Below are 17,101 nucleotides of genomic sequence, written 5' to 3'. Positions count from 1 at the left end.
TTGTGAAGTGCTGAAGGATTTCGCCTCTTGTGTAACGAGCGCGCACCCCTGCTCTGGCCGGCCCAGCACAGAAACACACCTTTCACTGAGCACGGTGGATCTAATACCTGGAATCCTCTTGGAAAGATTTGGTGAAAAACAATGAGCTGGCAGCTACTTAGAGGAGAATGCACAGGTTGCACTGGGGTTTTCTTTGTGTCAAGGACCTTCGGACCATCTTTTTAAAGTGTTCATCAACAGTCCTATGGCTTGTTGATTCTAACAGTGTCATTTAAATTATTTAAAGTATGTACATAACTTTTCAATTAACAAACTGCTTGGCTCATGAAAATACATACACACAATTTATAAGTAGAAAACCAAGACTAAATATCTTATGATGAGCAGGTCACTATGAATTAAAAATGAGTTTTCAAATAAAATATTTAATGACATTTCAAATTAAATGAAACATTGGAAAATTAAAACTTTCAGAGTTAGAAAGTCCTGCTACTGAACCACTTCAGCAAATCAAACCACACTAACGTATCGACCTGACATACTCCTGATCCTGACACACGTAAGAATCAAACACACATGGATAACTCATAATATTCTATATTTTAAGTATTACTATAGGGTAAATTAAAGAAGACGACCTCAGAAAGAATTAAAGACAGAACACTGTCCACTCACTAAAGTTCCTGGTACGTATGCTTTTGCAGAGTTTATTAGCAGAAGCAAGTATATCCCTTTGTATAGAAGTACAGCAGATACAGTTAACAAATACATACAATAAAAGAATCTTATTATTTGGAGGCTTTATTCACATGTATCTCCTGGTGTTCTTATACTCTAAATACTCTAATTAATGTTTATGACGCATGTAAAATTTTTTGAATTATAAAAAGGTATTTTACATACCGTAAACTGGTGTATCAACAGGTCCATTAGAAATGTGATCCTATTACTAAAAAGAACATAGGTGCAGTTTTCTGTGCAATTACTGCAGGTGAGGCTGTACACATTTAATGTATTGCAGAGTGACCTAAAAAATCAGAAGGAAAGAAAAAGAAAAGGAAGAATTTTATTTTTTTCTTCAGTAAATTAAAAGCAACTAAATGGAAGCACATCACCAAACCTTCAGCAACTCACATCCATCTTCTCAAATTTGGGATTCCAAACAGACCTAAAAATTTACATGAAATCAACTAAATAATTAATAACTTCCAAAACAGTGAAGCCATACTTATTTAAGTCATGCACTGTATGGCTACTGGACTCCTTCATATTCTAAACGTGTAACACAACTTACACAGAGTATCAGTTAATTTCATAATCTGGATATGTAATATTATTTTCTTGTGGCTTACAGCTTTATCACACAAGTAATTTGGGTATGAGGTTCCTTTCCTAGCGCAACCTTCAAGAAAAAACACCCCCTGTATGAAGTCATTAACAGCAATTCACAGTACACCAGGACCAGCTCTAGAGGGAGGCTGCTGTGTAGCGCCTGTGAACTACTAACACAGGGAACGGAGAGAACTGAGTAGCTTGCACCAAGCCAGCAAAACTGAGCAGGTGAAATTCCTATCCAGAAACTTCTCCTGACATCCTGTGAACCACTGCTGTACAGAGCCTTTAAGCGCTGGTATGAAACTACAATGGCATCAACTGACCTACAACCTACGGCTGGCATGAGGAGGTTAACACGTTTGCAATGGTAAGAACAGAAAGTCATAAGCACGACAAGTCAGCGAAAGCTCCAGATGTACAAAACATGCCCAACCATTCTTTGCATCACGTGCAGTCATTTCTATCTGCTCCAATTGAAGTGTTCTTCTCAAAACAGAACTTGCAGGGAAGCTGGGACCAGTCCTACAGAATATACTCACAGAGAAGATAAATCTGAGTACAGATAATACTATTTCAGAATCAACACAAAATTCATTTCTTGAACTTTGCCTACTACAAAAGCTATCACTGTTAACTATACAAATATGCACACAGACACACAACACAAACATATCGAAAACATACACAATAATAAAGATGGCTGGATCTTCAAATTGTTTGTCTGAAGTAAACCAAAAGGGAAAGAACTCTTACTTTGTTGTTGTTATTTTTTTAACATGAAAAAATGTGACTAAGTTCAAATAAGCTCCACAGAAGAAAATAAATCGTGAGCACTGTCAAAAGGTCAAAGAAAAGTGGGACTGCAACAAACAATAAGTTATCATCCAGAAATCATCAAAGCTGGTATTTAATATACAAGCTGCAGACTAATTCAACACAAAGAGAGAGTTGAGTTTTACGCTTTATTTTTCTCCTAGAATATTTTTTTAAACAACAAAGTTATTTACATAATAAGGAAGGCTGCTTTACTGATTGCTGTATTCATTCCTGTGGCATCTGATTACTTAGCACGGCTCCCCAGAGTTGAAATGGAAACATCTTATACACATATATGGTACTTCTCAAGCCAAGAAAAGCTGGAAATGCTCTGAGGCCAGAAAATTCAAGAGTAAAATTTTTTTTCATTTGCATTTCTGGATGTCTTTTCTTCAGCTGGAGAAGTAATTCTGAATTTTATGAAGAAGCGCTACCTTGCTTGGTTTGATCTGTAAGAACATAATAACATTCTGAGTATCACCATATTACCAGTCATATTAATTTTACTGTACTGGTAATGAATTTTACTCTACTGCCTAATTAAATCCATTTCAATTTGCAGTTCATATGATATTAAAACAGTATTAAATCATCATTTATTGATCAAAGACAGGTTAATTTTCACCTATTTCACCTAATTTTTACCCTACAAGGACAATACCTATACAAAATTCATGTGACATGCTTCATGTGTGTTTTTTAAAACCTGCCTTGCAACAGGATTCCCTTTTCTTACCCTGACTAAAGGTATTTATTTCACTTTCCTCAGTAATGCTGCAAAAACTTTTCATGAGGAACCTGCTTTTACTTTTCATGCAAGATTACTCCCCTGTGTGCGTGTGTTTACGGGGGGGGGGGGGGGGGGGAGAGATGAAACTGTAATAGTAGTTTCTATTTTCACTTGAGAAGAAGATGCTTTAAATCAGCATCTGTCATTTTATCAGCTATTCCGAAATAAAGATTAATTCTATTTAATTATAAACATTATAATTTACCCAAAACGTCAAACACAAATTTGTTAGTTTAATGCATAATTTTGACAGCATTTCAGAGTTTCTGAGGTGATTTAGTTAATTCACTGCAATAATGTGTTTTGATATATGGGATTCCTCATTCCTAAGAGATTCATTTATTTTACATTTGAAAACACAGAAACTTCCCACTTTATATATAGAACAAATTTCACTGTAATAATGCATCATGCTTTTTTATTTCCCAGCTGAATCTCCTGTCAGAAAAAGTACTTGCATTTTCAGAGACTCAAATAATGAATTTGAAAAGGTGGTGTAGGCAAATGGATGTCAAATTAATTTTTCACAACAATAAAGAGGGTTCTTTTAATTGATAACATAAGCTTGCTAACTACAGTTCGTCTAAATACATCCTAATCATGGCACGCTCTGAACTATGATTCGGTTCCACAATTCTTTTTTAATTCAAAATTGGAAGTGTCAGCACAGAAGTCGTCCCCAGGTGGTTTGCAGTGTTAAATGGCAGATTAAAGACAGCACAACTAATTTCTTTACTTTAATCTTATTAAGGAAACGACAGCTGTCAACTGTCACCATTTCTGCACAAGGCCTCTGAGACAAGCGCACTGCTGCAAATGTCAAGCCAGAACTTTATTTAACCATCAGCTAAACTCTGTGGGATGAAAAGCACAATACATTTCTCATCGCCTTTTTTTCCCTGCTGGAAGTTCTAACTGCTATTAATTCCAAAACTTTTATCTCCAGACACATCAAAATCAATCGAAATAGTGAAGTATGAGCCTCACATAAAGCAGCTCTTTATCGATTACTGATGTTGCACTAAACTTTGTATCACACCCGCAAATCAGCTTTAAAGCTATGTTAGACAGCGTGTATACTCAAACCGCACAGTAAGTCTGCCCTCTGATGTAAGGCTTTCCTCTGGAGTAAATCCAATTATAAAAACACTCATTATGGTACACAAACTTTGATCCAAAAAAGAAATCCATCTTTAAACTAGACAAAAATATGTATCTGTATGTTATATTTATTTTACATGACTACACAGAAATAGGAAGAGGATTCATTTTAATCAACATTTTCAAGCTAGATCTCAACAGTTTATATGTATGTACATGGTTTTCTTTTATGCCAGCACATCTTCCCTTTCCTCAATTTGCCTGATATAAACAAGTTGACAAACTGTTACTTTTATTTAAAATATTGGGGCAGCAACAGCTCCAGCCACACAAAACTAACCCACCATAGTGCACCAGGGTATACAGGTAAGAACTCCAACTTTTGCTTTATAAAAATCAGGGAATCATCAACATATAACAAGTTAACCCGTTTCAAGCGTAAAGCTTTTTCACAATACTTTCAACTTCTGAAGATCATAAATTAATATAACGTGATTATCAATGAAGAAAATAACCCGGGAATCTTGATTTGGTAGTAAAGCAATACACACCTAAACATTATCAAGTTTAGGATGTGCTAATTCAGCAGTGAACTGCCCATTTTTAACCAGTTTGAATATTACGCAGCACTCTGATGGGAAAAAAGTGTTTAGTACTGGCATTTAAAAGCTGAGCTGAGAAGAAATGGGAGGTGACCTCCTACTGAAAAATGGTGCACAGAATGGCTGTAGGGTGGAATGGTTCAAGAGCCACCACAGTAAGAATATGGATTGAAACAACAACAACAACAACAATTGATTTTTAGGTAAAAATACCAATTTTACCTCTCAAAGACTACACAGGCCTTTATACTTCACTCACAGGGCCCATTACACAATCAGGAACCCTCAAAGACTCATAATCAATTACTATTTTGTCTGTGGTTTACATTATTTAAGGATATCCATTTAAAAAATGAGCCCCAGCTGAAGTCTAGTCTCAATTAATAGAGAGAAGACAAAACTGGACATCAATTCTCCTTAAGACACTTCCAAAACCAAATCAGTCTCATTCTGAAATGTTACTGTATTTATGAATAAACTATTTGATGACAAGTGACAAACAACCAATTTACCCCAACATTTACAGGTGTGATAGCATTTGAAAAGTCTTCTACAGAATTCTCCAGTCCCTAGCTTATCAACTGTTTCACTGCAAGATCTGGCTCTCAAACCTACAGTTCTGTGACATTTCACCAAGGTCAATTCAACAATAAAATTTGTTCCTATGTTGCATGGGAAGGCAACACTGCTCAAGAATATCTTGAGCTCTGAGAGCCTGAAATCCAGCTCTGAGACAGACAGACATACATCATGAAAAGAGACAGATGCTGCAGGTTTCAGATGTTGACCTTGCACAGTGGACATCTGCTTTACAGTTTCTTTATGTCCTTCTACAAACTGCTGGTTTTCAATGAATGTTTCTCTAGAGGGACTACTAACCCTCAGAAGAAAACAAGAAAGCTTGTTTTGTACTTTACATAAAAAAATGTGTGAGCAATCTTACAGAACTGCATGAACACTAACAGCGTAGCTTAAGAAATGCATGCTCACCAAACCAACTAAAAATTACAAAGAACAAGCTGTAAAACCAGTTCTCAGCTCAAATTAGTTCTAACTGAAAAAAATAATTTGTATCAATACCACCCATAATATTATGCAGGCACTGTTTTCTCCTTTTTATGTATATAATTATGGTTCCGGGTTTTTCACCCTGATAATGCTTGCTTTAAATAAATTATACAAAATATTGTACGAACAGAGAAGATACATTATAATAAAACTGACTTTAATCATGTCTTAACTTGTAACAAAAGTCCTCCATTGTTCCTTACACAACAACTGCTAATTTCTATTTAAAAATGCTGGTCACCCAAGGAACTCAAAGTATTTCACAAATGTTAATTAAACAAACCCTACAAGCCTTATTTGTTAGCAGATCTGTTACAATTTTCAAGGCCAGTAACATGTCATGGCACAAAGGGGCTAAACGAGTTGCCCATAGCAAATATGCAATGCAACACACGGGATGAGATGCATCTTCTGGTCTCGAGTCAACACATTGTTTCACTGCACAGCTCCCACTTCCTTTTCAGCAGAAGCATAAGAAAAATACTGTGAGACTCCGAAGCCTCTCGAAATTCTGCTGAGTATGTCTTATTTTGTGGAGAACTGAACAAATTCAGACAAATTGCAAAACGCTGCTTTAGGAAATAACACGGCTGGACACTAATTTGTATGTTAACACCAATAATAAAACTTGCTATAATACACTGCTTTCTCTTTTCCTTTTTCAGTGATTTATTTAAAGGGGAGAAAAACTGCTCCAGCACCAAATATATCATCTGTCTCAAACGTCACATCTTTTTCACAGCGTTTGCCATCCTGCTGGGCTAACTACCAATCTGGAAGTAGTACAAAACAACAGGCATATTGTTAAATCTTCTGACAATAAAGCTTTATCTTGTAGACATGGGATTAAAGTTCTGAGCTGCACCATACTGCCAGGATTTTGGAGAAAGAGAGATGTAGATAATAGCCCATGTAATCTCCTCACCTACTTGTAAATAGCTTATCCTCATCACAAAACAACAAATTTCCAATTTAAGATGAGTACAAATGGTTAAACACTGCAAGAGCACACAAACAATCTTAAGTACAGTAGTGTCCTTTAGCAAAGCACATTTGGCTATGGGAAGACTGGAGGGCAATTCATGAGAGGTCTTAATTCAACTTCTTTCCACAGGCCTCTGCTTTGTCTTTAAACAGAGAAATCTGCTGCTTCGCTAGATTGAAATTTTAAAAGTCAGGATGTTAAGTTGTATTTGCACAAAAGAAAGAAAAGTAATTTCAAACTCATTTCAAAAATCACATGAGAAGAAAAGTTACACAAATGTTCTTCCTCATTTAAAGAACTAAAAATATTCTAGGATTGTTCTTTGGTTTTGAAACACTCTCAAACATTCTGTATTTAAAGCAACACATTAGAAGAATTTCTTAGCTACTTCAGTGAGACCGTACTAATACGCATTAACATGGTTTCTGTAAACTAGCCATGTTTGTGGCTGTTTCAAAGTGCTCTCAGAAAGTCCCACCCTCTGGAACTACTGCTTGCTCTAGACAGCTGAACTGCAGATTCTGCACAAAGTATGCTCTCTATCAGAAAGAAGACCACAGAAGTAGCAACAGAGGAGGCTCTGCATCACACACAGCAACATCAAGTCCACCGTGACGCTTCCAGCAGACTCTAGACCCTCTAAGATAGGCTCAAGCAGAAAAAAACTGTAAGAGCAGTTAGCTTCAGAAAGCAAGATCCTGTGTTAAATGACATGCAACCTGATGTATAACTTCCAAACAACGATACTTTCAGATTCCTATGAACTGGAGAACGCAATTTGCTGTAAAGTTGAATGAAACGCTGTATTTCAGTAGTGGAGCTAAGTTCTTCAAGTAGATTTTTTTAACATGCAAGGCTGTCACATTAGTTTACATTAATCTCTTTTCTGCCTTGATATTTCTTTTGGAAACACAGATAGTTGAAAACTTGTGTTAATAAAACAACATTTAAAGACTTTTTCAAAGACTTAGAAACTCTTTTTATAGTTCAGTCATGAATAGGTTCAGGAATCTGAGAAACCAGTTATACTGGTCTGAAATAGGTGTGAGAGACAGCAGCTGTCACAGAGAGGAGAACCTCTGATAAATCGCCTTGGATGTTTTTTCTGTTATACAAACGTAGTTGACATGAGGCTTTATTTACCAGCACACAAATTCCTTTGAGAACTAATCCATCCTCATACTGTCTAACAAACTTAAACCAAAATGTTTTCAGTAACATAAAGACAATATTCTCAAACCTGCTCAACAAAGGATGCCAAAGTGAGACTATACCTAAAATGAAAGAACAAAAATTGAAGATGTATAAAAGATGCACATTCTAAAAATTTAAAGCTAATTTTAAGCTAAGTTTTATGTGGCCACTAAGTGCAGTCCTTTCCCTTGCAAAGTTTATCCCACATTGACGAGGATAACTCAGAATTAGAGCCTCTGCAAATTAACGAGTCCAAAGGCTGCTGCTGAGCTGCTCACCATAGGACCAATTCAAGATTGTTCATCAGTGGAGCTGGCTGGATTTGCAGCAAGTGTGTTCTGCAGGACTTAGTGGGAAGGTAGGAATTCTATTCTCTTGGAAGAGCAAAGTTAAGACATTAAAAGCATGCTTTTTCCTTGGTGTTCTTCCCTTGCACTTCACACCTGTCCCGTAACATATTAACAGACAGTTTTAATCCCAGCCCTCACAAGGTAGTGCTTAAAATCCAATTATTACAATATTAAATTATATCTACAAACAAATGATGACAATGGTACACCACAGGTTATCATGGGCTTGGTTCCTCTTGTACTAAAAGCATGCCTAGCTCTGCTCTGGAAGCACATAAGTGCTTTTGAATGGTTAAAAGGGTAAAAAGCATGCTTTTGAGTTATCAGTTTTTGCAGACATGCTGTTTAGTCACCTTTTTTTAGGGATTAGACATTTAAACCCTTCCATTGTTAAGTGCTATAAAGAGGAATTCCTCTAATCCACAAGAATTTTGATTTACCTGTTTGTAGAAGCCTGTTCAGCTAGCAGTATCTTACAACTCTTTCATTTTAAAAGCAGTAAGACTCCACTGAATTACAACCCTTTAAAAAAATTCCCCACTTCCCACTAGAGATCTTTACAGACTAACTTTAAAGGTATGTGTCTCCTCTTCTGTTTAATATAGTTCTCCCTTTTCTCACTTTGTAGAATTAGGCATGCCAAAACATATCATAGCTAGAAATAAAATCACCAAGTCAGAAAACCAGAGGTTGAGTGGAAATATCTTTCACCTTCAATGGCAGTGTAGAGTACGGCAGGATTTTTTTTTTCTTTGAAGTTCAAGACTTGACTATGAGAAGAATAATCAGTGAAGAAGCAGACGTGAAATAAATATTCTGGTGATTCTAAGTGGCAAATGAAGGACTGATCATACTTACTTAAAAGGAATCCGTGAAACCGCATTCGGATTGGTGGGAGAAGTCACCGCCTGAAGAACATTTTCAAGAGCAGTCAGTCCTCCTGCAGCCCGAAATGCTATCTGATCCGCTGTGTTCTAGGTAAACACAAACACAGAGAAGAACCAACAGAAATTAAAGAAATTTCTACATAAAAGATAGGCCTGATAGACAATTGTCCTGAGTTTTGTCAACACAGAAAATCCTTAATATATATATTTATCACGTTGATCACTTGAAAAGAAGCACTTCACTGCCAGTGCACAGGGAAGAGTATTATTTAAGCAAAAGCTGAAATTCTCAGGTGCTTTTCCCCCAAAGATCATATATAAGTGTCAAATATCACAAAGCTAGGACAGTTGAATACCGTATTTTTGTAACGACATAGTTATAGGGATTTTAACAAAGTTAATCTTTATCTGTTGCTGTTATCTTTGAAGCTATACTTTATTGCTTTGTATACGATTTAAAGAACATAGACAATCTCAAGGTGGGTGCCTCCTGTTCTTTTATAAACTTTCTGGAAAAACGGCAACCTCCAGGCTAGTTCCCCGATTTGTCCATGGTATGCATAAAGCAGCTTAGGCAGATCACTTTAAAACATGAGTACCATCATTACGATGATGACACCTGCTTACTTATTTCACAGACTGTGGACCCTGTAAGTTAAGTTGCTGGTCTGGAAGGAAGCCTGACAGTGTCACCAGTCAGACGTCTTACTTTATCCTTAATCTTGGGAAGACAGAAATGTTGCCCGACAGATGCTGTTGAGGATCCAAGTTGTTTAGCTGTTCTGTCTTCTCACATTAATTGCTTGGAGTTTAAGAATCGGGTTAAAAATCTGGATGTGATTTTTGGTAGTGCTTCAGTTATGGGGAACTACAGAGGTGAAGCCTGAAAACGTCACCTAGATGACTGTAGTTTATCTCTTTAGCAGCTCCAGCTTATTACCCCCCCAGTCCTTTGTATAATCCACTGCCTGCAGCTTGTTCAGAATGCAGCAGAACAGATGAATACTTCTAGCTTTGAGGTATGACATTCACATCCAGCTTGTTTTGTACTTGTTATGCTAAGTTGTTGGTTATAAATTGAAAGATTCAATTTACACTAGTCTTGTGTTCCTAGCTTTCTAGATTAGCTTCTCTTTAATCTAGGTGTCCTCTTTGAGCTTCCATTTAGCAGAATTTTACCTTTAAATACCATCTTACCATTATTCTTCCAGTTTGCAGATGACTGAGCTTTTGCTAGAGCAGATCCTGTATTTTAGAACTTACAACACATTATTCCTTCCCTGAAAAACTGGTTTTATCTCCCACTGTTTAAAACAAAGCAAGTAAGATCTTCTTCTTCCCTACTTTTCAGCTGCTGACTTCGTATTACTTTATTGGCACCTTGTACTTAATCATCTTGATCTTGTCAATGATAAGGATATTCCAGTTAGTAAGAAATAATCATTTTTTTCTCCCCCAATGCTGCAAGCACTTGGTATGTAGGAAAGAATGGGAACTGCTCTATAAATACAATCATTATTAGTCCGTAAAGAATGTATTATACTGTAACAGACCATATAACAGAACGCCCCCCCTAGTGATTCTGGCAACTAAATCTTTCTTTGAACAATTAGAAATGTAACTGAGTGAGATATGATATGGTTTAGAAGGGAAATATTTTTTCCCTGTGAGAATTAGACATCAAAAGGTAAACACAAAAGTGTATTTCTTACATCTTTCTAAAATCATGCAACGTTCTCTCCATTGTTTCTTCCAAGCAAGCATCTATATTCTATTTAAGCCCCAGCCTCCAGAAAAACTGTTCAAACAGAGAAGTCAGATATTCAAAAAGAAAACATTTCCACAATTAATATGAACTGCATGTAGATTTTTTTAGACAGCCAAAAGGTTAACTTCAAAAGAATAACTTGACTCGAACGGAAATCTGTGTGCCAATTCACCTAGCAGTTAAGATAATCAACCACTGATTTTCTACAGGCTAACTGATAAATATAATTTCTAGCAGTCAATTTTAGTCAGTTAGCCCAGTAAGTGTGCCTTAACTGAAGAGTTAATGCTGAGCTTGGCTCATACACTCCTCTTTGACTTCCTCTTTGCTTCCAGCTAAGGAGACCAAGGGCCGGGGCTCTGCTCCAAGGTGGTACAGCCACCGCGCCTGGGACAAACCTGCCGCACGCGCTGCCTGCCTGCCACGCTGCCACCAGCCTCCTGACAGAGCTGTAAGGAAAAGGCAGCCAAAGAGCAAAGCAACAGTCCCCCCCGCAAGCAGACAGCACTACCCTGGCTTGCGGCCCCAGTTCTCCAACCTTCTCCCCTTCCTCCCCTGCCCCACCAGTGCTGCAGAGTGGTTCAGCACCCTCAGACAAAGCCTGGGGCCTTTCCAACGGATCAACTTTCTCTCCACTTTAAAACTTCACGAGTGCAAAGAGAGATTTTGTTATTTCAAGTGTGCATTTTCCTTGGTAATCAACATACACGCGTAACCAGTACAGACGAATGTGCACGCGGGTTTCTGCATACGACTGGCATGCTGGCACCACAGCGCACGAATGAGAAAGACTTTTATGTGACACTGCTGATTTATTTGCTACAGCATATTTGTTAGTGCTACTCTAGTTTTAAACGTGCCAAGCACTTCCCACTTCTCACTTTCCCTATTTCTCATGGGAGATTATGCCACAACCTATTAGCTCTGGTGGTGAAGAAGTCTTTCCTGTCATTTAGACCAAATATGCCCTTTCTCTATTTCATCCCATTACTCGGAGTTATATCTCATTTTATTGCACTCATTTTCTTTCTCCCCTTAGTAATTACTCCATTCTTGAAATCGTACACTGTTAACATTTTCCTACACAGCTTGCTTCTCAACTCTATATACTCATTAATTCTAACCCATTCTTTGATTTTTTTATGTTAACTTTTCCTGTCTGTGATTTTTTTCCAGAACTCCTCTTTTCTCCATAAATACCTAGTAACGAAGTATTTGGGAAGAAACTTCCCCCCTCCCTCCAAACCAGTCATCAAAGCCACACTGAACAAAGCTGTAATGTCTCCCTGTTCTGAGAGGAGATCTTCACATATCTATTTAAAATGAATACTAATCTTTTGAAGCTGTTTGATTTCGTACATGCTCTCCTTCCACTTCAATCTGGAGTATCACTTTTTTTACAGACAGACTTTCTTCAGGGTGCCTGTTTCACTTTTGTCTACACTTTGCTAAATTACAAGTGTACTTTGCAAAATACGTATTCACATTTTAAAGAACTTCCTTTACTACTACCATTTTGTATCAAGCAGAAGCAAGTTTGTAATTTCTCCTAGTTTTATATGATTTGGGATTATGTCCTATTAATTTCTTCTCTAGGTTACCCGTAAAAATTACTTTGCATTTTGATGCTCTGCCATCAGGGGAAAAAATTCCTAACCATGTGCATGGAATAGAGAGGGGGAAAACCTTCAATAAAAGGAAGAAACAAACAAGCAGCAAAGTTGGGAAAGACACACGAGCGCAGTATTTGTTCACCATGCATACAAAGATCTATAAAACTGCCACTCAGGGATTAGGAATAAACTACTTTTGGCATGATATTTAATATACTTATCTCCAAGGATTCTTTTAAGACTGAGAACTCCAAGAGCTTTTAACCCAATTACTGAAATACAATGTTGATTACCAAAGTAACTGCTGGTGTACCATGCTTGTGAATGACCTCGGTCACCATGCAAGTGTCCTGCCATCAGGAATCCCAGGTCCAGGCACAGCTCCTTGAGCTTGGCCTTGGGTCAGTGGAGGTCATGGGAACTGAAGGGAAAATATGCCCTATCCACAAAGGAGCAGAAGAGTCACTTGAACACCGCATTACTGATGTTTTCAGAGTGAATATTGTGTGACTGTGTTACTGGAAGAAACAGCAAAAGTAGGAATCATGCACAGGCAAGTCCCTCAGCTATCCACAGTACCAGACCTCATGAGCTGCGTATAAGGAGCAAACAGTGTAACATTTCCCCAGTGTTGGAAAACATTGTCATTCTCTTTAGTACAACAGCCAAATAATAACAAATTATTTAAAAATATGTCTGAATTAATTCGTACTTGGGGTGATTTTCAAATTTTGAAGTATCTATATATATTCATCTGAAGAAACCTTTCTTAAAGCATAAACATATGGAAGCAGGCTATCTCATCCAATTTGTCATTTCAAAATCAACTTATAACCTTCAAAATATGATCCAAACTCACTTCATGTTCCGTAGCGCTAAAGGTTAACATTAGCCAATACGTAACGTGTAACATTAAAACATAACAGAAATTCAAAAGAAGTAGATCAAGGCATCTAAGTTATTCAAAGCCCTTACTCACATAATATTCTTATTGAAAGTGGTCCCCAACTGAATCTGCATCAGAATGAAAGCCCCACTCAGGTAGCTATGACATTTACTCTGGTAGCACCCAAGGCACTGAGCATGAAAAATGACAGAAATCCCTATTTGAAAATAGCATAAACCAGTATGGCACATTTTTGCTGCTTGAAAGAACCCTCCAGACTTCTAACTTAGTCTCTCAAATTACTTAGCTAGGTGTTTATGAAATCCATTTCATAATTTCGCTGTAGAAACAGTTCTTTGAGTGGCTGCATATTTAGATTGGGAACATTATTCAACAGAGACTACTGATATAATGTGATTCAAGTTTCTTGAACAACAGAAAATATATAAACACCTGGTTTTCAAGCAGTGTGTAAAAATTTGACTTGCTTACACATTTTCAGAAATTCACAACTACTTCAAGTGACATTTTAAAATAATTTGATTTCTAAGTAAAAAAGGATTTCAAGGCTCTGAAACTGCCTGGTCACGCAGGAGAGCAGGGATAAATGAACATGTAGGCAAAAATAATTATTACTGTCATTACACATTTCTTAACAGGGAGAGGAGGCAGCATAAAAACCTTGGGGATGCCACCTAGATGTGTCTTAACCATTACAAAAACAGTAACAGTCTTCAGAACAGCAGATGTAGCACTCAAAACCAGTACATGAAAAGAGCCTTGTTTCCCTTATCCCTCTCAAGTCTATCATTGTGAAATACAGTGATCTTGTTTATACAGGAGGAAAGCCAACACAGCTGATATGACATTAAGTATGGATTTTTCATCTTTGGACCATTATGAACTTTTTATTTAGAGCACACAGCAATCAACTTCAGCAGAACAGTGCATGAATCAAGTAACTTCAGCAGACAGCATGTGTACACTAATGCATGTGTGGCAAATTACACAGAAATAACAATAAATTAAACAAATCGTGCAACCATTTTATGGATTAATTACAAACTACACTTTTTAACAAACTTTTAAAAAAGGATTAATTTTAATTACAAGAATTAATTGAGAAAGCTCCCTGCACGCTGGGCAAATGTGGCCAGCTTATTTACCTACCTGTTACAACACCTTAATGGATTTGAATTCCCCTTCTCCCTTCTCCTATGGCTTGAGTGACAACTGACTAATAGGATTACAGGCTCCGTTCCAATAATACAGCTCAGCCACATGCCAGCAAAAAATGACAGCCTAAACCTGAATTACATGGCCTGGGAATCCATCCAATTATTAACTAAAGTAACTGTTATTACCTAACCTAATCAAAGGAGAAGCAGCTGTTAATCTTTGGTGGCCTGCAGTGTAGTAGCGGTCAGACTGGATGAACTGTCTTTGTACTTGACTCCTCTACAGACAATAATTATGTCCTTTGTGATCAAGAAGGAAGGGCTTCCTAACCTTTCAGACAGAGGCAGCAGATGGGGAACAACTGTTTGTGTGTTCATTAACAAGATAGGGTGGATTTTATCAGGGTATGGCATCTGTGGCACCTTCAGAAGCACCACTTACCCAATGATAGAAGTATGTTTGGCAAATTTGAAAATTAGCAGGCTAAACAGAAAGTTCAAAATAATGTTTTCATCTCATTATCTGACATTTGGTACAGAAAAATACACAGAGCTAAAAAACCAGTGATTTGTACGTATGCCTCATCATACCTAACATGGTCAACAAAGAAATACGTGAAACAGCCGACAGACCTGTGCTGTTACTTTGCTGGGGTTTAACTAATAAAAGCGGCTGGATAATATAAACTGCATGCTTCTGAAATAAAACCAAATCAATGGAAAAAATCTCTGATTTATTTGTACAAGTCAGTGGACAATACAAAGTAACATAAAGTGAAACAAAGTGAGCGTCATTAATAACAGCTTTTGGGTTCCAGGTACAACATTCCAGGACAGGAGCGAGGCCGAAACCTCTGAGCTGCGCTGCTGCTCCCCTTTACACAGGACATTTGGCAAACTGGAAGGTTTGTAAAAAAGAAGATATGAGGTCAGAGAAACCTGCCTCACCATGAGACACAACAGAAGTACAATTGAGTATATGCTGGGGAGAGTAAAAATATGATGGGATGGAAGCATGGAAGTACCTGAATGGGAAGAAGATTTCTGATAATGCACAGTAACAGCTAGTATTTGGAAGCTGAAACTGGATGAGTTCAGGTAAGAATAATTTTTTTTTTTTTAAATGCCAAGAGAAATTAATGATGAGCATAATATACTTAGGATATAGTCGACTCTCAATCACTTTAAGTTTTTAAATCAAACCTGATTATCTCCTAGAAAAATATGATCCCAGTTAAATCATAATTTATTAATTTGGTGCAACAGTTATTGGGTGAAATCCAATGTCCTGGACCAAAGTACTCACTTCCATACATTTCTCCTGTTAAAGTATTATTATTAGTTAATAAGTAGAGCAGAATCAGAAATAACACAGAGCTTTAAGAGCTGAAATGATTTAATGTCAGCTTTACCATCTCAGTTCTATGTAACTTTAGCACCTCGCATTTTAACTATTCAAATCTTTTTGAACTAACGTAAAGTCCCTGGTGTAAACCCTCCCCCTAAGACAAACTTCCACAATTAATATTTTTATGTAATTAAAAAAACCCACACACACCCCAGTATTTTCCTTCATCAGCCAAAAGGACACTTTCTGCTAGTCCTGGCTACTATGTCCAACAAGGAGCTGATCTGGAAAGCCCATCTGAACAAACCGCAGGCACTAAACTGCTCAGAAGAAATATTTCTGAATGGAACCCAAATAGTTTGAAACATTCTGATTCCTATTTCTGAAAGAACACACTGAACTTGCAAAACTCTATACTTGTTAAACTGTTTGCTGAAGGAAGAAAGAATAACTAATTAGTAAAATATAGTTGAAATCAGTCTTAGGAATTTTCTTCTTTCCTTTTATCTAGTGTTTGAAGATTTTATCTAAAATGCCTGGGGCTAAGAAATGCAGTTCAAAGCTGCCTTAGAAAAACAAACCTGACAACTGAATCCTGGGCTGGCTCCTCCCTTTTTTTTTTTCACCTCCCCCTTTAAATAAGCAAGTATATTTACATGTACATACAAACCACAGATACATTTGTGACTGTAGAAAATCTATGCTCTTTGATTAGTCCTCCAGACATAAAACTCTATATAGTGAAAATCACTGTAGAATATACCAAAATAACATTTTTTATTAAAAATGAATTATTTTGTTTCCTGTAATACTTCTCTCCAGTGAAATCAATATAATAATAATACCCCATTCCATCTGAAAATCTCAAACTGGTTTTCAAACGTGATTGACTTCACCCAGAATAGAATTTCAAGCACTGAACGTCAATGGGAAACTAGTTTAGGATTAAAACATGAGCCAGAATTGGTTCAGTAGCATTTGCATACCATTGCGGGGAGGTATTCATACACATTAAGGACATATTCACCATATATTTGTATCAACACCCCCCCTCACGCATCGCTTACACGTTAAAGCACCTAAGATCTTTAGGTAATGCTGTGCAAGGCCGCAGAAAGGAGGCCTTGAGAAATGCTCCCTCGCACCTTAGCCCACAAAGCAAAGCGCGAATTCTGAAGCC

At 37.2% G+C, this 17,101-nt stretch overlaps 1 protein-coding gene across 5 annotated transcripts in view; it reads right to left on the bottom strand.

Moving 5' to 3' along the window:
• Positions 1–17,101, bottom strand: part of SCAPER (S-phase cyclin A associated protein in the ER) — a 166,049-nt gene that overhangs the window by 46,537 nt on the left and 102,411 nt on the right. For all 5 annotated transcript variants that reach the window (XM_055805663.1, XM_055805669.1, XM_055805684.1 and 2 more), the window contains exons 24-25: positions 9,100–9,215; positions 904–1,027 (exon numbers count right to left, since the gene is read on the bottom strand). In XM_055805663.1, the coding sequence (XP_055661638.1) occupies positions 904–1,027; positions 9,100–9,215 (240 nt within the window). The remainder of the gene's footprint in view (positions 1–903; positions 1,028–9,099; positions 9,216–17,101) is intronic.

The sequence above is a fragment of the Falco peregrinus genome, chromosome 1, assembly GCF_023634155.1.
Source record: "Falco peregrinus isolate bFalPer1 chromosome 1, bFalPer1.pri, whole genome shotgun sequence".
NCBI classification, from domain to species: Eukaryota; Metazoa; Chordata; class Aves; order Falconiformes; family Falconidae; genus Falco; species Falco peregrinus.
This window is presented reverse-complemented; position numbering and strand designations above follow the sequence as displayed.